This window comes from Poromitra crassiceps (assembly GCF_964638095.1).
Source record: "Poromitra crassiceps genome assembly, chromosome: 3".
NCBI classification, from domain to species: Eukaryota; Metazoa; Chordata; class Actinopteri; order Beryciformes; family Melamphaidae; genus Poromitra; species Poromitra crassiceps.
In genome coordinates this window covers 95436890-95462088 of record NC_139625.1, presented here as the reverse complement: position 1 = coordinate 95462088, position 25199 = coordinate 95436890, and the positions used below count along the sequence as shown (strand labels likewise).

The window sequence follows — 25199 nt, the reverse complement described above, 5'->3', positions numbered from 1 at the left end:
TTCTGTGTGTGTCTCTCTCTGCCATTCTCAGGCAACAGTGACAGTGAGGATGAAGTTGTGCTTCATAAAAGAAGACACCAGACCAAGGCCAACCCCTTGTCTTCTCCAGAAGCAGTGAGTCACACTCACAGTGCCACCTTATCTTTATCTTTATCTTTCTTTATCTTTATTGTTTATTTGAGCAGGGACAGTACACAATACATATATTGCACCAGAAATAGCTAAAAGCTAATTTGCATCTGTAGTCCCTGGGCACACAGAGTCCTGTGTGCACACAGTACATATCAAATACAGCAATAAAAGAAAATCCTAGTGTCTAAACAATCAAGATACATGGTACAAAAAAAATGAAACTTACTATTGGCAAGGTAATACACATACAATGCGCACAACAGTGAAATAGAACACAGAGGTAGATAGCAATCCACTGAAATCACACAGTAGCAGTAAAATAAATAATGTCAGAACACAAAATAAATAGGATATGAGACCACACTAATGTCTATAGGTGGCCACAAGACTGACCCTCTCTCAGCCACTTCTTAACAGAGGATTTAAAACCTTTGAAAGTACTGCAGTCTTTAATGACTGCTGGCAGGGTGTTCCACAGCCCGCCCGCTTTGACTGTGAATGCAGATTGACTGAATTTCGTGGGTCTAAAAGGCACGCAACAGTCCCCTCTAGTGGAGGCTCTTGTAGTTCTCACACTGGTGTTGCGATTTGTCACAAATTTGTTGAATGGGGGGGCAAGGCCGTGGAAGATCCTATACAACAAACAGACATTTGCCATCAACAGGAAATTCTCAAGTGTTAGAAAGTTATATTTCTTGATAATGTCACAGTGATGGTAGTTGTTAAGTTTTTTATCCAGGACCTTCAACGCCTGCTTGAATAGAGTAAAGAGTGGCTGCGTCGTTGTTTTATTGGCCTGGGACCAAGTAGTGGCACAGTAAGACAGATGTGATAAAATGAAAGAATGGAGATACAGTTTCGCCGCATCTGTGCTCAGCTGACATCGAATTAATCTAAATTGCCAAAGATTACGTTTGACAGTCCCTCCAGTTGTCTTTATGTGCTTTATGAAGGAGAGGTTGCTATCTAAAATAATACCCAGGTATTTAAACTCCTGATATCACACAAAATGACTCATGAAAGATTTGTTCTTCTCTGACGACTTTTATTGTTGAATGATAGTGAATGAGTGATAGAGAATGGAATTTCACCATTCCTCATCCGCTAAATGTATAACAGCTGATAGCCTAAACCAAAATGAATTTGAAACCAGGAGTCCAGGAAGATGTCTTAATGAAAGTATATTTATTTACCATAACATTCTCTGCAATATGTATTGTCAGAGGGCTGAACCTCAATGTACACATTCCGATACGTTATACAGAGTCAAATATTCAGCCGCGATGTCACAATCTGACATAAGCTTTATACTGTAAAGGAAGAGGAAAGGCAGAGAGGAGGGGTATGAACTTTGTGTGTGCTCTGCTCCAGTCTGACAGGGAAACTGTTATCAGTTGTTATTGGAACTCGATGCACTGACCAAGGTTTCAGCAAAAGGAGAGCAGTCCTCAATGCCATGGGTGAATCTATATGTGTGAGATGTCATGTCATTGTAACTCACTGTAGCATAATTATGTGTATGCAAATATAGCTTATTGATTAGGAAATGCCAATGGAACTTATATTTTTCTCCAACAATGAGATACCGGCTTATTTAATGAATCTGAGCTATAGGAATGAGTTAATATCCATGTTGTGGTGCAGTATGACCTCCCAGTACGGGAGATATCTGATACAGACTGTGCTCAGTATGCCTCTGTCCATCATTTCCTGGGTACCTGCAGTTGTCATGACAACCCGGCTTGCACTGTTCAGCAGATGATGTGTTCTTTTTTCTGTGCCTGCTTTTAAGATGCTTTTGTCAAAATATCTTTTGATTTAGTCGCTCTAACCCCTATTGATAATAACAGCCCATTGACAATCTCACAGTTTGCAGGTATGTATACCGGTATGTACAATATATATAATATATATATACAGTATGTATATGTATATTTATCTGTATAATACAATGATGTTTTGTCTCTGCTAGTCCAAGAGCTTCAGTGATGAGGACTCCCCTCTGCTAGTGAACAGGAAGAATCCAGCTGCCCTTAATATAGTAAGATTTGCTTCATTCACATTATAGCATGGCACATAATTTAACTGAATCAGCACAGTTGGATATGGTTGATATCTTTATTCTCTGCGTTACTTGTGATGAGGACTTGTGATGATTTTCATAAATCCTCATAATATAAGGAGTGGAGCAGAGGCTTTCATTCTTTTCAAAGTGGGAGGCGGGCCTCCCCAGGGGGGCTCCAAGCAGTTTCCGGGGAGGCTCAGTGAATAGATGTGAAAAAATATTACTTTAGTTATTACATCAGTTATCAAAAGGAGATCACATAGAATAGCCTAAATGTGTGTGATTTGGTTAAAGATAGTTAAGAGATCTAAGATCTGCTTCCAACTTCAAGTGGGAAAAATGACACACCCCAAACACCTCACCCACCCTGCCCGACGAACTCAGCTCCTTCTATGCAAGGTTCGACCCCTCTGCCGGACCACCTATCTCCCTACCCCCACCCACCCCACCCTCCAATCCCCCCACCCAACGCCCTGTGCCACCCCAACCTCCCCACCCAAACCTCAGCGCCCCCTGTACCCCCTCCCTCAGTACCCCCTCCCCCACCCGACCCACAGTGCCCGCATGGCACACCCTCTCCCCTCCCCCCACACCCCCTGAAAACCTGAACTGCCTTGCATTCTCATTTAATGTAATGTAAACGAATGTTACTCAATAATGTGCTCATTTGGTTAGTGTTGATGAAATATGAAAGCACTAATTTGCCTGTGACTGTTTTCATTACACTTAATTAAACAACGGTAAATAAACACTGTTTTCACTGATTGGTCACAGATACTGTACACGTCATTTTCTGCGACACTATTTTGGCTAGTGTGAGGTTTAAGGACTACAAGTTAAGATCAGAGGAGGTTTTTCCAGTGAGGCATAGGAGGATGGTCCTCCTCTATTAGATTGGGGATTTTATATAAAAAAAATATATATTAACACATTCACTGCCAGCCATTTTTTTTTTTACTGTAGGTAGCTTCTGCCAAGCCGTTTTTTGAGGATTCTGGCTCATTTTACAAGAGCCGAGGATAATTTTCTGCTTGGACTTTGTGAACACGAAGTTCACAAAAGTACTAATAGAATGTGTGCTTTCTCTGTCTAAAAGAGTTAGTTTGTAGAGTTAGTAGTTATGTAGATATTAGCCGTTGAGTACAGCATGGTTTCAGTGTCTGAGACAGGAAGCTGAGATAATCGCAGTTTTGTGAAATTCAATCAAACAGGCAGAACAGTCACTTTAACCATTTATTTTTGGCATCAGTGAGAGATCAGACATCTGAACAATATAGTTCTGAACACCCTCTCCCTTAAACTCCTCCCTCCGTGGGCGTGTCTGGTGGCGTTTGTCACAAGCCAGTTTCTCCTGCCTGTCTGAGCAGTGAGCAGCCTCCCTCTCTGGCGGCCCCTCGTCGGCGAGTGTGGCGAGTGTGGACTGTGGATAGGACTCAATCGTTTCTTGGATTTTCGGTTGAGAGCTTTGATGAAGCTTTGTGCGATTCTAGGCTTTATGCTGCCCACCCAGTCTATTTTTGGAACCCACCCGCCCGTGTGCAGCAGCGTGAAAGCGTTTTCGCCTACAGTATGAGAATGAGGCTCGTTCATTTCTGGGTTTTCGGAATGCGTGCGATTCTGGCCTTTCTGCGGGTGTTTCAAAGTGTGTTTCACCCATAATCTATTATGCAAATTTGCAATCCCCCACGCCAGCACCGCTCTCCGCTCTCGGTGTGCTGCTCTGCTGGCGCGGCCGCTCTCGGGCGAGTCTGGTGACTGATGACTGTAAAATCGCCAAGCCATTTCCTTGAGAATGGCTTTCTCCCGCGGCTGTTTTTGGTTGCCTTTCTCTCTGTCGGGAGAGCACTGTCGCCACTTAGTTGGTCGGTAAAATAGATTATACTAATTCAATACTTCCAATATTTTTATAGGAGACGTGGGGGGCATTGATCCACGTAGCACCGTCAAAAAAAAAATATTTTTTTTTTTGACCAGTCAACTCGTCATTGGCAGTGAACGGTTGGATTGTGTTTGACGAGTCAACTCGTCATTGGCAGTGAACGTGTTAAAAAAAAATATATATATATTTTTTTTTTATATTTTTCATTTTTCATATTTTTTTTTATAATAAAATATCAATCAAATGTGTTTTTTCTTATGTGCAGACGCTCATTTTTTCATTCATTATATAGCTCCATGCAGACGAGTCACTCTGGCCCTGGTCCCAGCATGGGGGAGGGGATTAAAAAAACACCCGCCCTGTGGGCTTGATTTATTTGGTAATTTATCTAATGAAAAAATAAGATTGGTTGAAAAAGACTTGCAATTCACAGAAAACAGTGAGAGTGATGTGTTTTCCAACGAATCAGATTGAGCTAGGAGGGAGCTCTCCCTTAGCCCGTGAAACCAGGTGAAACCCTAATTGGTTGTTGTTTGATAGATAGATTGCTTGACATTGATTGACATTCTGTATTGTCCAATGCTGATGAATACGTCTGAAAATCGGCAACGTTGTTCCACTGCCTGGTCTGTGGTCTCTCACGCTGAATCAAGGAGGTGAAATCCACTGCTTGACCTGACAGGAAGGATTTACTGAGACAGTAGCAGCATATCATATTTCCCTCTTATTTTTATTTACTTTTTTATCAATCAGTAAGTGTTCACAAGCCAGACAGTCGTTGATATTGGATTACCACCAAAACGAGTTTCGAGTTGCGGGGAGACGAGCTGCGCGATACGGGCTTTTTGCAATGTCAGAAAACTGGAATATTTGCAACGTCTCGACTGCAGCGTTTCCCCTACAGACAGCACGGATATTCAAGTAAGTCAATTGATTTCAAGTTATCCGAACCTTCTATTAAATTCGGCGTGGAAATGGTTCACCGAGCAGCGCTATTTTTGTCGTATTGAAGTTTCATCCTGTAATTTCTTATACTAAAACCCGCGAACTTTAAATTCACACATTTTTTAACTGAATTTGGCCTGTAAATCGATAGCTGACAGCGGGCTCAATTTTAAAGCTTGAGTGGTGATCTTTATATCATATGAAAGTAGAAGAAATAAGGAATCGATTGGGATGAAGCATGTCAACCTAGGATGTCGGGAAGGGGGGGTAAATAACGCTCCAAAGTTGATAACTAAATGAGTAGTGCAGCACTGTGCACACGAAGACACACTCTCGTTCCAGATGCAATTAAGTGTAATTTAACGCTATTTGACAACAGTTTCGGCCATAGACTTTGTCAAGTATCATACAAACAGTGCAAGACAGCCATTATAAAGACAGGTTAGCTGATTGAATGGACAACACCTGTCTTGTGAAAGCACACCTGAGTGTGAGACATCATACTGTAGGATGAATCAAAACATTGATGTCACAGGTAGTCTGTATACCATAATATATCATGAATCTATGTGAATAAATAGATTTATATAAATAGTAATCACAGCCTAATGCATAGAGATAAATCCTGAAACCTTCTCGCAACAGTTCTAGCCTAAGCCAGTGGTTTTCAAAGTGGGGTCCCCAGCAAAAAGGGGGGATAATCTATTTTCACTATAATTCCATGCCATCCATAAGTAACACAATCTAAGATAGTGTAGAAGTGAGTAACTAGGCTAATTATAACCATAACAGCACAAATAATTGACAAAAATCTCGAAATAAATATACAGTATTTACTCTGAGAAATGAAATAATGAGAAAAGGAACAATTATTGATGGTTAAAACTGAATAATGACATCACAACAGTCTAATCCTAATGCTAATTTAAAATGAGATTTGGGCGTTTTGGGCAAAAACTGCTTGTGGGTGAGAGTATCAGCAGCAGAGCACACGTCATATTTTCCCTGGGACCGCCTCAGGTGCCAGGTGCTGTTCCGTCCTGTAGTCCTCTCACTGGGTGCTAATGCAATGCTCCTCACTGGGTGGAAAGCTAAGAGGCTTGACAGCATGGGAAACATGGCAAATACACACACACACATGCGCGCGCGCGCGCACACATGAAAAAAAAAAGCCCTTCGGTCGCCGCACTAGCTTCCTCCCCTGTTTCCAAGCTCACCAGCCACCACTGGTTAAGATGTACCTTACGTCTCCCTGGTGCAACTAAACAAAGACACTCGCACAACTTTAGTGTCAAACTAACTAGTTTGAACGTAGCAGTTAGTGTGGACTTTACACCCTAACTTAAGAGATAACTTACTGGTGCAACAGGCTACAGCCACACAGCACTGTGTGACTGGATCCTGGACTTCCTGACAGACCGCCACCAGGTGGTGAGAGTGGACAACCACATCTCCTCCCCACTGACCATCAGCATAGGAGCGCCGCAGGGCTGTGTCTCCAGCCCCTCTAAGAAATTTGGCCTGAGGCCCAAAATCCTCAGGGACTTCTACAGAGAGAGCCTGCTGACCGGCTGCTTCACTACCTGGTATGAGAACCATGGACCATGGACCGCAAGGCACTGAGAAGGGTGAGGCGCGCGGCCCAGCATGTGACAGGATGTGAGCTGCCAAAACTGCAGGATCTGTACAATCAGCGGTGCCTCAGGAAGTCCCGGAAGATCATCAAGGACATGACCCACCCGCACAACAGCCTGTTCTCCCTGCTGCCCTCAGGGAGAAGATACAGGGTCCCGAAGGCACGCACAAACCGTCTGCGGACTAGTTTCTTCCCACAGGCCACAAGACTCCTCAACAGATAACACACATGCAAACACACACGCACGCACACACACACACACACACACACACACACAACCGTGCAATAAACCTGTGTTATTGTCATTTGCACACATCTTATTCTATTTAATACTTATCACTTCTACTTTATAACCTCTCCTATTTATCTGTTGCCTTAACTGCCCTTCACACACACTGTTACATTGTTGCCCTATTTAACTTTTGCCTTATTGTCTATTTGTTGTTTGCTGTGATTTTGCCTATTTACCTCCTGCACCTTGTCTGTAACAGAGCCACAGCATAAGAATTTCACACGTGTACTCGTACAACGGAGTGCCAATAAAAATATTGAATCTTGAGATACAGTAGTTTTGTAGAGTTTTACTGTTTTTCTCACCTTCCCAGAGGTAGAAACTAATAAATGCAATCAGACAGACACTTTTCTATAAATTTGGTGTACCGTAGTCTGAAGTAAGTCAAACAGCAATATCAGGCTATCTTGGTTCAATTGTTGAGTGTCTATGGGATCAAATATCATGATCATGATCATGATCCAATAGGCCTCCAGGAATTGGAGTGGGGGGCGCCTTTTTCCATGCTTTGTCTGGCGGGAGGCCCACAGTCCCAGACTTTTACTTTTTACTTTTTTAGAGTATTTGACTGATTTGTGTTTGTGTTTTGCAGTCTGATGAAACCATCGGGGAGGCTGTCTCTGATGACGACTTCCAGAATGACTCGGTGTCCATATGCAAACCGGCAGCACACACAGCTGTGAGGCAGCCAGTCCTCCAGGGCAAAGCCAAGGTGTGTCTCCCAACAGGTGGCCCTGCTGGCTGCCATGTGGCAGGCAGGTGGCCCTGCTGGCTGCCGTGTGGCAGGCAGGTGGCCCTGCTGGCTGCCGTGTGGCAGGCAGGTGGCCCTGCTGGCTGCCGTGTGCTCAATCTGATTTATCTGATTTATTTCTTCGCTTTTTCATTTCACTGAATGCAATGAAGGAAAGCGTGTACAGCCCAGGTTATTGTTTGCTCCACTGAAAGTTCCCTGCTTGGCCTGGATATCTCCCTCTGTGTCAGTATTTATCTTCTGCCACGACGAGAGCGTGGCGGCAGGTACAGAAGTGGAATGGACACCATTTAATAATAGTCTTCACCACGCATGGCAGACAGATTTAACATTTACCAAAGAAGTGACATCTCCCTGCTTACGTGAACACGCAAATGTTGTATAAATGGCATCATGCGTTCATTATCCGTTGACATTTTCCCATTGTTCCTTTGTCTTTGTCAGCGTACCGTGTGCAGAGGAGGCCGTGGCTTCCTGCATGAGGAGGCGGAGCTGTCGGAGGAGGAGGGTGCAGAGGTGTCGTCTGACGAAGAGGATGGGGAAGAGCAGAACTGCTCTCTGGCAGGCTTTGTGGTGGACAACACACACTGTTCTCAGGGACTCAACGGTAGAGCAACATGGGTTTTTCTCCACCATACCGAGCATCATCGAGTTTAGTTCACATTTGTGATAATAATAATAATAATAATAATAATACATTTAATTTATTGAGCGCTTTTCTGAAAACTCAAAGACGCTTTACATTACATTAGTTAAAATTTCAAAGAGAACAATATATTAAAAACAAGAATAGACTACTTGCACAACTCCACTACTTCCTGAAATGAGTAGGGCATCTTGGGTTCCTGTCCTACACTATAGAGGGTATGCATGTGATGTCACAGAGGCAGAAGTCACTGCAGGGTCACGCCCACTGAGTCACAGCAAGACTGAGCTTGAATGCAGTAATCAGCCTAGATAACTGACACCTGCTGCTCAGGGAGGAACTTGACACTCATTTTGACACTCCTGATTGAGGGGGCGTGTTCCAGTGGGTGTGCATACCCTCTATTGGATGAACTGATTAATGTCAGGTGTGTCTGACTGCTGCAGTCACAACAACAGTGATCAGGCACACCTGACATTAATCAGTTCATTCAATAGTGTAGGACAGGAAACCAAGATGCCCTACTCATTTCAGGAAGTAGTGGAGTTGTGCAAGTAGTCTATTACATAGCATAAAATCACCACTTTTAATGTTTGATTAAACATTGAAAGCGGTTTTCAATAGGTGGGTTTTGACTCGGGATTTAAAGGAGAATTTCGTTTTTTTTTAACCTGGACCCATCTCCTGGCAATAATTATGATTTGGCCACTCACCCAGCGATATCCGCGGCGTTTCTGGCCGTCCTAGCGTTGTTTTGAGATCAATAGCGTCCAAGTCAGTTGTAAAATGGAGCTGATTTGGGGCCAAGTGTGAGCCTGTCTTTCCTGCATCTAAATAGCTATTTTTATTCCCGTTTTCGCCAAATATCGTCATAATCTGATCCCTCAAAAACCACCAGAGTGATATTTCGCCAAAGGCTGTTTCCTGGAGTCGCACAGGGATCAAATTACCTCAAACGTGATCTCGGTCACCAAGTCTCGTGAAGTCCCGCGATACTTTCCTGTCGACTGGCCAAATACAGGTAGGACGCTTTGCGGTGGTGGTTTTAGCGTAACCTATGTGGGGTTTGGCATAACCTTCGTTATTTCGAATCCCACATAGGTTACGCCAAACCCCACATAGGTTACGCTAAAACCACCACCGCAAAGCGTCCTACCTGTACTTGGCCAGTCGGCAGGAAAGTATCGCGGGACTTCACAAGACTTGGTGACCGAGATCACGTTTGAGGTAATTTGATCCCTGTGCGACTCCAGGAAACAGCCTTTTGCGAAATATCACTCTGGTGGTTCTTGAGGGATCAGATTATGACGATATTTGGCGAAAACGGGAATAAAAATAGCTATTTAGATGCAGGAAAGACAGGCTCACACTTGGCCCCAAATCAGCTCCATTTTACAACTGACTTGGACGCTATTGATCTCAAAACAACGCTAGGACGGCCAGAAACGCCGCGGAGATCGCTGGGTGAGTGGCCAAATCATAATTAATGCCAGGAGATGGGTCCAGGTTAAAAAAAAATGAAATTCTCCTTTAAACTGGGGCAGATTGGTGCAGTCATAGATGTGTTTTGGGAGTGAGTTCCAGAGGGGCGGGGCAGCAATGGTGAAAGCTCTGTCACCCCAGGTCCAGCGCTTGTTTACACAGTTTGGCAATAATACAGTATGCACTTCTTATTCAGAGATGTTTATCTATGGCTCCGAGTGACCCTGACTCACACATGCAACACAATCTGTGATGTTATCAAGTGACTCTGACTCACACATGCAACACAATCTGTGATGTTATCTAGTGACTCTGACTCACACATGCAACACAATCTGTGATGTTATCAAGTGACTCTAACTCACACATGCAACACAATCTGTGATGTTATCTAGTGACTCTGACTCACACATGCAACACAATCTGTGATGTTATCTAGTGACTCTGACTCACACATGCAACACAATCTGTGATGTTATCAAGTGACTCTAACTCACACATGCAACACAATCTGTGATGTTATCTAGTGACTCTGACTCACACATGCAACACAATCTGTGATGTTATCTAGTGACTCTAACTCACACATGCAACACAATCTGTGATGTTATCAAGTGACTAACTCACACATGCAACACAATCTGTGATGTTATCTAGTGACTCTAACTCACACATGCAACACAATCTGTGATGTTATCTAGTGACTCTAACTCACACATGCAACACAATCTGTGATGTTATCTAGTGACTCTGACTCACACATGCAACACAATCTGTGATGTTATCAAGTGACTCTAACTCACACATGCAACACAATCTGTGATGTTATCAAGTGACTCTGACTCACACATGCAACACAATCTGTGATGTTATCTAGTGACTCTAACTCACACATGCAACACAATCTGTGATGTTATCTAGTGACTCTAACTCACACATGCAACACAATCTGTGATGTTATCTAGTGACTCTGACTCACACATGCAACACAATCTGTGATGTTATCAAGTGACTCTAACTCACACATGCAACACAATCTGTGATGTTATCAAGTGACTCTGACTCACACATGCAACACAATCTGTGATGTTATCTAGTGACTCTAACTCACACATGCAACACAATCTGTGATGTTATCTAGTGACTCTGACTCACACATGCAACACAATCTGTGATGTTATCAAGTGACTCTGACTCACACATGCAACACAATCTGTGACGTTATCAAGTGACTCTAACTCACACATGCAACACAATCTGTGATGTTATCAAGTGACTCTGACTCACACATGCAACACAATCTGTGATGTTATCTAGTGACTCTAACTCACACATGCAACACAATCTGTGATGTTATCTAGTGACTCTAACTCACACATGCAACAGAATCTGTGATGTTATTGAGTGACTCTGACTCACACATGTAACACAATCTGTGATGTTATCAAGTGACTCTAACTCACACATGCAACACAATCTGTGATGTTATCTAGTGACTAACTCACACATGCAACACAATCTGTGATGTTATCTAGTGACTCTAACTCACACATGCAACACAATCTGTGATGTTATCTAGTGACTCTAACTCACATGCAACACAATCTGTGATGTTATCTAGTGACTCTGACTCACACATGCAACACAATCTGTGATGTTATCAAGTGACTCTGACTCACATGACATGCAACACAATCTGATGTTATTGAGTGACTCTGACTCACACATGCAACACAATCTGTGATGTTATTGAGTGACTCTGACTCACACATGCAACACAATCTGTGATGTTATTGAGTGACTCTGACTCACACATGCAACACAATCTGTGATGTTATTGAGTGACTCTGACTCACACATGCAACACAATCTGTGATGTTATTGAGTGACTCTGACTCACACATGCAACACAATCTGTGATGTTATCTAGTGACTCTAACTCACACATGCAACACAATCTGTGATGTTATCAAGTGACTCTAACTCACACATGCAACACAATCTGTGATGTTATCTAGTGACTCTAACTCACACATGCAACACAATCTGTGATGTTATCTAGTGACTCTAACTCACACATGCAACACAATCTGTGACGTTATCAAGTGACTCTAACTCACACATGCAACACAATCTGTGACGTTATCAAGTGACTCTGACTCACACATGCAACACAATCTGTGATGTTATCTAGTGACTCTAACTCACACATGTAACACAATCTGTGATGTTATCGTAGACTTTAATGAATTAGATGTAGGGCTTTAAGTACTTCCTTTTTAAGGAGGTAGAGTGAATCCTGCCATGGCACACCTTGTCTGTCTGTTCCTCTCTCTACCAGACTCAGAGATGCGTGGGGTCTACATGAAGTCGGTGAGAAGCCCTGCACTTCCTGGAAAGTTCAAAATGGTCTACAAAAAGCACCACAACATGGACATCTTCTCCCAGGTACATAGGGCAATCAATATTTTCTCTGTTATTCTTCGCTTAGAAAATGAAAAATGAAAAAGCCTCTGAGTTGATTTTGTTTGATTCATTTTGTTTACAACTCTTACGTATTTACAGAAGATGTAAAGAAACTTACGAGACACAATATCAAGCGATTTAGTCAAGCTATGGGCTAAAATCTTGACTTAAGTTTTTGATTGATGTCCCTAACCTGAACCTTGGGTCCCAGGTGCCTGAGATGGATGAAACCTATGCAGAGGACAGCTTTGTGGTGGGCAGTGAGGTGGAGGAGCTGGGGAGCAGCGAGGAAGAGGTCCAAGATGTCATTGAAGTCCCCGAGGACTCGTACGTGGATGGTAGGAGACAGTACACCACCAGACGCAGAGCGTTTCTACACAAAGCCAGGGCTCGAGCTGGAGCTGAATCCCCGACAGAGCAGAGAGCTCTCCAACACACCGCCGGTGTGAAAACCAAGCGCTCACGGATCATACGCTTCAATGATTCCAGTGAGGAGGAGACAGAGGAGGTGGGTGTGATGACCAAAGAGGATGTTGCTGCCCCCGTCAGGCCAAAGGTGGCACAGCAGCACCCACAGCAGCAGAGAGCTCCCCCCTCCTCTTCGACAATAGCAGCAAAGGTCTCACTGCTGAATAGAGCGCAGAGAGGTTCAGCAAATGAGCGCCAGCAAGATGAAAGGTCAATGAAATTCACATTACGCACACACACACACACACACACACATGCACGCACGCACGCATGCACGCACACACACACACACACACACACACACACACACACACACACACACCCACCCTCACTCATCCTCATGAACTAGTGCATTGTTTACACTCTCCTGCAGGTGTCGCCAGAGGCTAGAAAACCAGGCTCTGCTGTCTGATGAGCTGGACTTTGAGGAGTCTGAGTCTATGCTGATCTCCAGGAAACCACCACAGGTAAAAGGAAGCAAGATAAGAGAAGACATACACACTTGTCTGTAGAGTCACACACTGTCTGTAGAGTCACACACTGTTTGTAGAGTCACACACTGTCTGTAGAGTCACACACTGTCTGTAGAGTCACACACTGTCTATAGAGTCACACACTGTCTGTAGAGTCACACACTGTCTATAGAGTCACACACTGTCTGTAGAGTCACACACTGTCTGTAGAGTCACACACTGTCTGTAGAGTCACACACTGTTTGTAGAGTCACACACTGTCTGTAGAGTCACACACTGTCTATAGAGTCGAGTCACACACTGTCTGTAGAGTCACACACTGTCTATAGAGTCACACACTGTCTGTAGAGTCACACACTGTCTATAGAGTCGAGTCACACACTGTCTGTAGAGTCACACACTGTTTGTAGAGTCACACACTGTCTGTAGAGTCACACACTGTCTATAGAGTCGAGTCACACACTGTCTATAGAGTCACACACTGTCTGTAGAGTCACACACTGTCTGTAGAGTCACACACTGTAGAGTCACACACTGTAGAGTCACACACTGTCTATAGAGTCACACACTGTCTATAGAGTCACACACTGTCTGTAGAGTCACACACTGTCTGTAGAGTCACACACTGTCTGTAGAGTCACACACTGTCTGTAGAGTCACACACTGTTTGTAGAGTCACACACTGTCTGTAGAGTCACACACTGTCTATAGAGTCACACACTGTCTGTAGAGTCACACACTGTCTGTAGAGTCACACACTGTCTATAGAGTCACACACTGTCTGTAGAGTCACACACTGTCTGTAGAGTCACACACTCTCTGTAGAGTCACACACTGTCTATAGAGTCACACACTGTCTGTAGAGTCACACACTGTCTATAGAGTCACACACTGTCTGTAGAGTCACACACTGTCTGTAGAGTCACACACTGTCTATAGAGTCACACACTGTCTGTAGAGTCACACACTCTCTGTAGAGTCACACACTGTCTGTAGAGTCACACACTGTAGAGTCACACACTGTATGTAGAGTCACACACTGTAGAGTCACACACTGTCTATAGAGTCACACACTGTCTGTAGAGTCACACACTGTCTGTAGAGTCACACACTCTCTGTAGAGTCACACACTGTATGTAGAGTCACACACTGTAGAGTCACACACTGTCTGTAGAGTCACACACTGTAGAGTCACACACTGTCTGTAGAGTCACACACTGTAGAGTCACACACTGTATGTAGAGTCACACACTTGTCTGTAGAGTCACACACTGTAGAGTCACACACTGTCTGTAGAGTCACACACTGTAGAGTCACACACTGTCTGTAGAGTCACACTGTAGAGTCACACACTGTTTGTAGAGTCACACACTGTCTGTAGAGTCACACACTGTCTGTAGAGTCACACACTGTCTGTAGAGTCACACACTGTAGAGTCACACACTGTAGAGTCACACACTGTCTGTAGAGTCACACACTGTAGAGTCACACACTGTCTGTAGAGTCACACACTGTCTGTAGAGTCACACACTGTCTGTAGAGTCACACACTGTCTGTAGAGTCACACACTGTCTGTAGAGTCACACACTGTCTGTAGAGTCACACACTGTCTGTAGAGTCACACACTGTAGAGTCACACACTCTCTGTAGAGTCACACACTGTCTGTAGAGTCACACACTGTCTGTAGAGTCACACACTGTCTGTAGAGTCACACACTGTCTGTAGAGTCACACACTGTCTTTAGAGTCACACACTGTCTGTAGAGTCACACACTGTAGAGTCACACACTGTCTGTAGAGTCACACACTGTCTGTAGAGTCACACACTGTCTGTAGAGTCACACACTGTCTGTAGAGTCACACACTGTCTGTAGAGTCACACACTGTCTGTAGAGTCACACACTGTCTGTAGAGTCACACACTGTAGAGTCACACACTGTCTTTAGAGTCACACACTGTAGAGTCACACACTGTCTGTAGAGTCACACACTGTAGAGTCACACACTGTCTGTAGAGTCACACACTGTCTGTAGAGTCACACACTGTCTCCAGAAGTAAGATATATTGTATCGTTTGTGTTATTAAGCCAGACTCACCTTATGTTGGTCTTACTTTTTCCAGGCAGAGCCTTCAACCTCCTCCTCCTCATCAGTGCCTCAGCAGTCTGTGGGACAGGCTTCGTCTCTAGGCGAGTCTCGTGCTGCGTGTGGGCCTGTCTCCATGTTGGTGGATAGTCGCTGCCTGAGTAGCGGAGCAGAGCTGATGAGCAGCCTGCGTCAGCGCCACGCCGCCGCTGTCCACGTCTGCTCGCTGGACGGCAGCTACTTCATCGTCAGCAACCGCATGGCGGTGGAGAGACACGGCCAGTCCGACTTGGCCGCCATGCAGAACCGGAAGCGACTGGCCGAGAGGGTGAACAGCCTGCAGGGCCTGTTTGAGCGCGTCTGCCTCGTGGTGGAGAAGGAGCGCACCAAGCCAGGTGTGTCAGAACGCACCAAGCCAGGTGTGTCAGAACGCACCAAGCCAGGTGTGTCAGAACGCACCAAGCCAGGTGTGTCAGAACGCACTAAGCCAGGTGTGTCAGAACTAGGGCTGTCCCAAACGATTATTTTCTTATCGATTAATCTAACGATTATTTTTTCGATTAGTCGATTAATCTAACGATTATTTTTTATTTAATTTTTTTATTATATAACAATAAATTGACCCAAAACAAATAAATAACCAAAAACTTCTCAATTTCAGTATTTTATTTAACCATCTCATTCTCGTTTGGGGAAAAACTCTTCCACACTGCTTTGCTTCCTGAAAAGAGAGAGAAATAAATAATAATATAATACTGTAGGGACATATTTAAAATGAGTCTAAGTCTAATTTCCATGTCTGTTATTATCATATGATATGATCATATGAATTATTATTATTATTTATATTAATCGTATTATTATAATAGATAGTGCCTGCCTTTTTGTCAGTTGCCTGCTCTCATCACGAAAATACTGGACCACCTGACACATAGATTAAATTGATCATCATCATGATTCATCACTGTATGTATGAAGAACCCTTTCCCTAAACTGAGGAGGATCAGTATTTTTACAGGACATGGATTTATTTAATCACTGGACTAATGTGCATTGTGCAGCTAACTCAGCCAAATGTATGTTTGCATCAGTGTGGGGGTAAGGAAATAAATAATACAAACGATTTACAGACTAACAGTCACAGACTGTAACAATGGTCTGTAACGTTAGTTTTGATCTCATCTTACATGGCCGTGAACGCAAACAGAAGAATGTAAACAGCCAAATAGCACTGTTAAATGATGCACACAGTAAATTAACGTGAGCAGCAACAGACTAACAATGGTCTGTAACGTTAGTTTAATCAATTTTCTACATGTTAGCCGTGAAAGCAAACGGAAATATGTACGTTAACGTTAAACGGCCGAATAACACCGTTAAATGGTGTAATGTTATGTTCGCTGCGGTGCAGAAATGACTACTTTTTCCGGCCATCGCTGCCATCTTTTTTGTTTTGTGACGCGTCGAGGCATGTAGCGTGCGTCGACGTAATTACGTAGTCGACGTCATCGATTACGTCGACTCGCTGGGACAGCCCTAGTCAGAACGCACCAAGCCAGGTGTGTCAGAACGCACCAAGCCAGGTGTGTCAGAACGCACCAAGCCAGGTGTGTCAGAGCGCACCAAGCCAGGTGTGTCAGAACGCACCAAGCCAGGTGTGTCAGAACTCACCAAGCCAGGTGTGTCAGAACGCACCAAGCCAGGTGTGTCAGAGCGCACCAAGCCAGGTGTGTCAGAACGCACCAAGCCAGGTGTGTCAGAACGCACCAAGCCAGGTGTGTCAGAACGCACCAAGCCAGGTGTGTCAGAACTCACCAAGCCAGGTGTGTCAGAACGCACCAAGCCAGGTGTGTCAGAGCGCACCAAGCCAGGTGTGTCAGAACGCACCAAGCCAGGTGTGTCAGAACGCACCAAGCCAGGTGTGTCAGAACGCACCAAGTGTGTCAGCCTGCTGATGGAGCTTTTCGTCGCATATTTTAAAGTCATGTGAAAGAAGCAATCTGGAGCACACGGTCAAAGTTAAGTCACTTTGCAAACAAGCAGACTTTGCGTTTTGACACGCAAAGTGTCTTCCTCAGAGTCAAACAGAGACGTGGTGTTGATGACTGGTTTAAATACTCCCGCCGCAAAATAAAGCAAGTCTCTGGCAGGGTGTGGTTAGTAGTCATTAACACCATGCTCCACCAATCAGAGACTTGCTTTATTTTGGGAGTATTTAAACGCATGCCGCACCAATGAGAGACTTGCTTTATTTTGGGAGTATTTAAACCCATGCCCCACCAATCAGAGACTTGCTTTATTATGCCTCCGCCGGCGATAGCCAGGCTGGAGGCATTATGGATCCGGGTTGTCCGTCCAATGTTCGTTAACGTGATATCTGAAGAATGCCTTGACGGAGTTTCATCAAATTTGCCTCACATATCGACTTATACTCAAGGATGATGTGATTAGATTTTGGTGGTCAAAGGTCAAGGTCACTGTGACCTCTCGAACACCATTTTCAAGCTTGTTAACGTGATATCTCAGGAATGCCTTGACGGAATTTTATCAAATTTGTCTCAAACATCGACTTGGACTCAAGGATGAACTGATTCGATTTCTGTGGTCAAAGGTCAAAGGCCAAGGTCACTGTGACCTCTCCAACGCCATTTTCAAGCTTGTTAACGCCATATCTCAGGAATGCCTTGACGGAATTTCATCAAATTTGCCTCAAACATTAACTTGGCCTCATGGATGAACTGATTACATTCTGTTGGTCAAAGTTCAAGGTCACTGTGACCTCACGAACGCGATTCCCAAGAATGAACTAATGGCGGAGGCATAAATCTGCGGTGCAGTCGTTCTAGTTTTGGGAGTATTTAAACCCATGCGCCCCACCAATGAGAGACTTTATGAGAGGCTTTATTTTGCGGTGGGAGTACATGTATTTAAACCAGTCATCGATAGCACATCAGTTTTTTTTTTTTACATTTTTGCCTTTATTAGACAGGACAGTAGGCAGACAGGAAAGGTGGGGAGAGAGAGAGGGGATGACATGAGGCAAAGGACCTCGGGTCGGATTCGAACCCGCGTCAGCCGGGCGAAGGACCGAGCCTCCGTGGTACGCGTGCTACCAGGTGAGCCACCAGGACGCACAGGCACATCTCTGTTTGACTCTGAGGAAGACACTTTGCGTGCTTGTTTGCGTGCTCCAGCTTGCTTCTTTCACATGTGTTTACTCAGTCCCTCTTCTGAGAGGCACCGGTCTGGCATCAGTTCATCAGCTGAAGCTGAAGCTGAAGCTGAAGGTCTGAAGCGCGGGATTTCCTCTATATTTTAAGTCATATTTTCTTCATGAATGCAAACTGTCACAATTTATTTGTGGATCTTACACTGTATATTTTGAAGGTATTTCCATCGGGTTCAATTAGGCAAATCCTGTGTCATATGGTGAATTTGTCATGTGAATTGTATAAATTTACAACACTATGGATAGACTAATATGAATATGGGTACATATGCCAGGGGAAAAGGTAGCATATTTGGATATGATTTTCCAAATGATCTATGAAGCTCTGCATCACAGGAATTCTCTCTCCTGTTGATTTCCTCTCAGTAGCCAATTCCATGAGTTTACACACCATTAGTGACAAAGTACTTGCTTAATAACCATAACCTTAATGTGTTGATCATGTATTTGAAACATGTATTTTAGTGCAGAAATGTGAACATGCATGTAGCAAGGCAGTCCATTTGATTTAGTGTGAGATCTATGTGTTAATTTTCTGATCATCGCCACGCTGTCCCAGGTGAGGCGTCGCGTCCGTTCCAGCGAACGCGTTACTATGACAACACTGTGGCTGCGCTGGTGCGGACTGGGGTGCGTCTGCTGTGGAGCGACGGCCCGGAGGAGACCGCCGCCCTGCTGGCAGACCTGGCACGGCTGGAGCAGCGGAAAGGCCAGGGCATCGCTGTACCGCTGGAGGTCAAAGGGCAGCACAGGCAGCAGGCACTGCAGTTCTACTTGAGCCTGCCCTCGGTCAGCTACGTCCACGCCCTCAACATGAGCCACAACTTCAGCTCAGTCGCCCACCTCATAAACAGGTCAGGCAAACGTTTTCAGGGTGCGTTCACACCCAGCATGTTCATACACACGTCAGGGAAATGTTTTCAGCGTGCGTTCACACCCAGCATGTTCATACACACGTCAGGGAAATGTTTTCAGCGTGCGTTCACACCCAGCATGTTCATAAACACGTAAGGGAAATGTTTTCAGCGTGCGTTCACACCCAGCATGTTGATAAACAGGTCAGGGAAATGTTTTCAGGGTGCGTTCACACCCAGCATGTTCATAAACGTGTAAAGGAAATGTTTTTAGCGTGCGTTCACACCGAGCATGTTCATAAACGTGTAAAGGAAATGTTTTCAGCGTGCGTTCACACCCAGCATGTTCATAAACATGTAAAGGAAATGTTTTCAGCGTGCGTTCACACACAGCATGTTCATAAACGTGTAAAGGAAATGTTTTCAGCGTGCGTTCACACCGAGCATGTTCATAAACGTGTAAAGGAAATGTTTTCAGCGTGCGTTCACACCCAGCATGTTCATAAACGTGTAAAGGAAATGTTTTCAGCGTGCGTTCACACCGAGCATGTTCATAAACGTGTAAAGGAAATGTTTTCAGCGTGCGTTCACACACAGCATGTTCATAAACACGTAAGGGAAATGTTTTCAGGGTGCGTTCACACCCAGCATGTTCATAAACGTGTAAGGGAAATGTTTTCAGGGTGCGTTCACACCCAGCATGTCCATAAACGTGTAAAGGAAATGTTTTCAGCGTGCGTTCACACCGAGCATGTTCATAAACACGTCAGATAAATGTTTTCAGCGTGCGTTCACACACAGCATGTTCATAAACACGTAAGGGAAATGTTTTCAGCGTGCATTCACACCCAGCATGTTCATAAAGACGTAAGGGAAATTTTTTCAGCGTGCGTTCACACCCAGCATGTTCATAAACACGTAAGGGAAATGTTTTCAGCGTGCGTTCACACCCAGCATGTTCATAGATACGTAAGTCTGTCTTTATAAGCTGTCCTCCTCCTCCCCCTGCAGCTCCATGGAAGCCCTGCAGAAGGGAGGCTGTATGAGTCTGTCCAGAGCGGAGGAGATCTATCGCTGCCTGCGCTCCTCCTGTGACTCCTTCCTCTTGAACACATCTGTAGCCAGGAAGAGCAGCTAGCAGCGTGGAGGGAAAGCCGCTATGTCAATTCTACAAGTCTCAGTTGACATTTCAGCCATAGAGACACTGCATGAAATAGGCTACACCCATCACAGGGGAAAGCTCTCCATTCACTTCCATACCCCAGCGTCATTTTCCTTGGATTAAACACAGCTGGTGGGCTGCGCAGACAACAAATGTAAAAAAAAAAAGGCCAATTAAAGTTTTTTTGTACTCCTGAGCAAAACAAGGAAGCCATTGAGAATTGGCGAGAAGAAAAATGTGAATCGAGCTGTCAAGGAAGTAAGCTGGAGTGTTCATCTTCCGTATATATGATCTTTGTGTGCAACACGTGACATAGGAGAATCGCAGGATTGGGGGGAGTTTTTGTTTCCCCTGTTTTGGGCATGGTTTCTGAATGATGACGTGCTCCGCAGTGTCTCTTTCCTTCTTCAATGTGGCTTTATCTCATGTTGTGCCCCAATGAAAGGGTACTCAGTATAATGGCTCAACTTTCTTGCACAATAAGTTAAGGGGGAAATACCAGATAATTTGTATGTTATACCAAAGGTCCCTACTGTATATAACATACCATATAACATTTGTTTTATGTTGTATTTTGTAAAATATAGGAATGAGTAGTGTTGCCCTTAAAAGGTGATGTACTAGTACTAATCTCGGCAGATAGTGTTATGGCAATATAATGATTTGATGAAAATCCTTAAGAAATCAATCAATTTTGTGATTGACAGTTTAATAACTTGTTTTTGTTCAAATAATCTATCCATATTATGTCTGCAATCCTATCCTTCAATAAAAGACTAAATGTATAATGTCAAATTGCTTTAATAAAACAGTACTATTTTTGTACTTGATTGTATTCTGAAGTCTTGTGTCCCACCTTGGTCAAGTTGAGTGCATGTGTTCTCCAGTCCCCAACTGCGGTTATATCAACCTATCGGCACTAGAGGGCAGCCTTTCATCTCATACACAATGACACAACACATTTGTTTATTGTTACCCACTAGTTCTAATGAAGGCCTGATTGATAAAGCTCTGGTGGTGTGCCGTATTTTTGCACCAATTTGGTGAAGGAAGATTTCTTAGTGCGACAGCAGAGGGTTAGGGGGTCAGAGGAATCGTGTTCATACAGTAACACTTCAATCAGGGGTACACTTTTTTTTAATAAGGGCCACATTAGATCATGTGAAAATACTGGGGGGCCAGCTGCTTCTCGCATCATATGGGTTATATAGAAAAATAATCACAATTGTACTCTTAAGGATTTTGTTTACAGTCTGAAAACATTAGTTACGCCTGTGTTGTTGCTACGTGGTGCTTGACTGTATGATAGTGGTGTCTAGGGATGTCCCCGAATACCATTTTTGGGCTTTGAAGCTTCAGTAACAAGTATTTGAATAGATTTGAAGCTTGAACAATGAGAGACTTCAATGATTTTCCTTTTTATTTAATCGAAAATGGATTAAAAAAAAAAGTGCAATTAAAGCACATCAAATAAACTAATTTGCTCGTACAGTAGGTCCTGGTGACTGCATGGGTCAAACTGTTGCAGTTTCAGTGCTGGTAAGTAATGTGAGATGAGAGCTGTGAGGCACAATGAACTTGCCTAACAGAATAATTAATGTTGATGCATAATGAATAATGTTGGATTACTATTTCAAAATACATTTTAAGAAGAAAAACAAAGCATTCGAATACCGATTTGGAAATCGAGTACCAATGGCATCGATTGAAGCTTCGAAGCATTCCGGTCCGTCCTAGTGCTGTCATTGTTAGGTGAACGGGAAAAAAACGCAATGTGAACTTTGATTAACCCAAACTGCGATGAACCCATACTGTGTGGACGGCCACATCTAGTATATTTTGAGAGACAAGCAAAGGGCCACAATTGGCCCCCAGGCCGGACTTTGGCCATGTCTGACTTAAATGATCTAAATTTAATGATCTAAATATGGAAACAATTCATTTATCTGTGTGTGGCTGATAAATAGCATCATTTCAGAAAAGTATGACAAAAAGATTTTATTTTACCATTCTTTGAGAGAACTACATACTTTACATGCTGCTTTGATGCAAAATTATATAAACAAGAACAGAACACACGAGCAACATTATCAGCAGCGCTTTTACAAAGATGTCAGCAATCATGTACAGTTTCATTCAACCAGTACAGTCAGACCAAGCTAGACGAATTCAGAAAATGCACAACCGTTTGAAGGCTTGAATATAATGTAACGGTGACAAACAGGGGACATACAGGATTGTATTAAGTTAATACAGCAGCTAACTGCAATTTCATATCTTTAGACTTATGCAAAATAGAAGAGGATGAAAACAAATATACAGGAGAAACACGGCCAAATAGACTTTGTATGTCTTTAGGTTACTAGACTGAGATGAAGGCTCAGCGACTCAGCTCAGCATTAGATGAAGGTCGTACTGCATTTCCCAAGTTCTCCACTTTTTTTTACCTCATCAATGATTGTCAATGAGTTTATCTTGGAGTCCATCCATTTAACAAGTTAACCATTTCCTCTACACTGTAACAGACTCTGAAATGGGTGGGGATTTTAAATATAAAGAATGACACTTGACGTCACTTAAAGTGACAAGAATTGAAAAATGAAATCCCCAAGCATTTTTCTTTTTAACCTTACAAAAGTGCTAATTGGATACAAATATTTGAATGATTAGCATAAGGTGCTTTCTTTGGACACAGTACACAGAACAGTGTGTCGGATTTAGTTTTGGACAATGATCGTGTCAAAGGCACGTTAATTAATTAATGTTAATTAAATGGTGCATCATCTTTTCACATGCGATCCAATGATCTGGATGAAGCATCTGCTGGCATGGCCTAGGCCAGAGGTTTTCAAAGTAGGAGGCGGGCCTCCCCAGGGGGGCTCCAAGCAGTTTCAGGGGAGGCTCAGTGAATGGAAGTGCAAAAAATACTTTGCGATTGAGGTTTGATCATCGTTTTTTTTATCGGAAATAATAAACCTTTTTAAGCATAACTTAGTTATTAAAAGGAGATCTCACAGAATAGCCTAAATGTGTGTGTGCTTTGGTTAAAGACATGGGGGAATTTGACAGTTTTTCCAAGAGTCATAAATAAATAAATGCCTTCAGACAGAGACCCTTTGTGTCTTTGGTGCAGCAATATCAGGCTATCTTGGCTAAATTGTTAAGTGTCTATGGGATCAAATGATATAATCATGATCCCGTAGGCATCCAGGAATTGAGCGAGGGCCGAGGGGAGCTCCTTATTCCAAGATTTCTGGTGGGGAGGCCCACAGTCTCAGACTTTGAAAACCCCTGGCCTAGGCGATATCCAGGCTGAGCTGCAGTCAGTGTCTAATCCTGTACAGAATGGCAGGTGATTAAACTTGACCAAGGATAAAGAGAAAAACAAGAAAGCCAAGCAGAACCTTTCACTTGATTAAAAACTCGCAGAGGATCCACGCTAGAAGATCAGTCTTTTCTTGGCTCACTAGTTTGAAGAATCCCTGGGACTCATGACTTTTCATAGGAAAGTTTAATTTCACTACATACAGTGTAACCTGAGAAAAAGCCATAAATACTTATAAATACAACAATATCTACATACATGTACAAGGCTGCCTTTGTAACCATGACGATGAATACTTTGACATGCTGTGTTCACACTATGCAGGCAAGAGGACGACTTGACCACGAGGCACCTTGGTGAAAATAAGAGTATTCCGCTGTTTCAAATTAATGTAAAAAAATTATTCTCTATTATTCTTTACCTTGCATTGAAGTTTGCAAAGAGGAAAATTCCAAAGGTTTTACCATTTACAAGGGCACTGAAGGTTTGTACTCTTCATCTTGGTAATAAAAACAGGCATCTTTATGAATTTTGGACAAATAATATTTGTCCAAAATTCATGAACACAGCATTGAACCTCATCTCCGTGTATCCGAAATCGTGATATAGTGTGAAACAGTTGTTTTCCATGTTCTGTGTCTCAGGGGTGCCGATGTTGAAGCTGCGCTGCCTCACATGCCTGTTATTCGAGCTACAGACTGTATTTATTAATTGTCTTATGCCTGCATCTGCATACGAGCCTTAACGAGCCTTAACGAGCCATACCAGCCGGCAGATGAACAGGGAGCTCTCAGTGCAGGAAACATGGAAAGAAGGTCAACAATAAACATCTGCATATACTACCGATTAGGGGTGCACATTTTTATCAATTTCCTTAATCGATTAATTATCATCATCATCATGTTAACGATCAATTAATCGATTAATCATATAAAAAAAAAAAGCTTTTGACATACAAAATAGAAAATACAAATTAGGCCTACCCAACAAGTTGATCAACCAACTAAACTTCCTGCATTAGCTGTCATTGTGCTTGTGGACGTGACGTATTTCAACATTGTATTACAATGTTTACAATGAATACTGTCTTTTTGGGTGTAATTCTCCCACCCTGGACTTTCTGTCTGCTAGCTTGGCTTTCTTCTTCCTCTGTATGAGCAGTGAAAGTTAAATGTTGCCCTTGTGGCGTTAAACAAAAATGAGAAAATAGCACATAGCCACCAACAGTTATGATATAGTTTGATCGATCAAATTCTTAACGGCGATTAAGCGATTAATCATTAACATCCCTACTACCGATTTTGTCTCGT

At 43.3% G+C, this 25199-nt stretch overlaps 1 protein-coding gene across 1 annotated transcript in view; it reads left to right on the top strand.

Annotated features, from left to right (window-relative positions):
* Nucleotides 1-21333, top strand: part of fancm (FA complementation group M) — a gene marked incomplete at its 5' end in the record, with an annotated part of 126418 nt that extends 105085 nt beyond the window's left edge. Inside the window, 10 exons of the mRNA XM_083633247.1 lie at nucleotides 32-114; nucleotides 2105-2173; nucleotides 7542-7661; nucleotides 8145-8307; nucleotides 12170-12276; nucleotides 12506-12972; nucleotides 13136-13229; nucleotides 15357-15714; nucleotides 19108-19402; nucleotides 20414-21333. Of these exons, the coding sequence (XP_083489373.1) occupies nucleotides 32-114; nucleotides 2105-2173; nucleotides 7542-7661; nucleotides 8145-8307; nucleotides 12170-12276; nucleotides 12506-12972; nucleotides 13136-13229; nucleotides 15357-15714; nucleotides 19108-19402; nucleotides 20414-20540 (1883 nt within the window). The 3' untranslated portion in view covers nucleotides 20541-21333. The remainder of the gene's footprint in view (nucleotides 1-31; nucleotides 115-2104; nucleotides 2174-7541; nucleotides 7662-8144; nucleotides 8308-12169; nucleotides 12277-12505; nucleotides 12973-13135; nucleotides 13230-15356; nucleotides 15715-19107; nucleotides 19403-20413) is intronic.
* Nucleotides 21334-25199: the final 3866 nt, after the last annotated feature.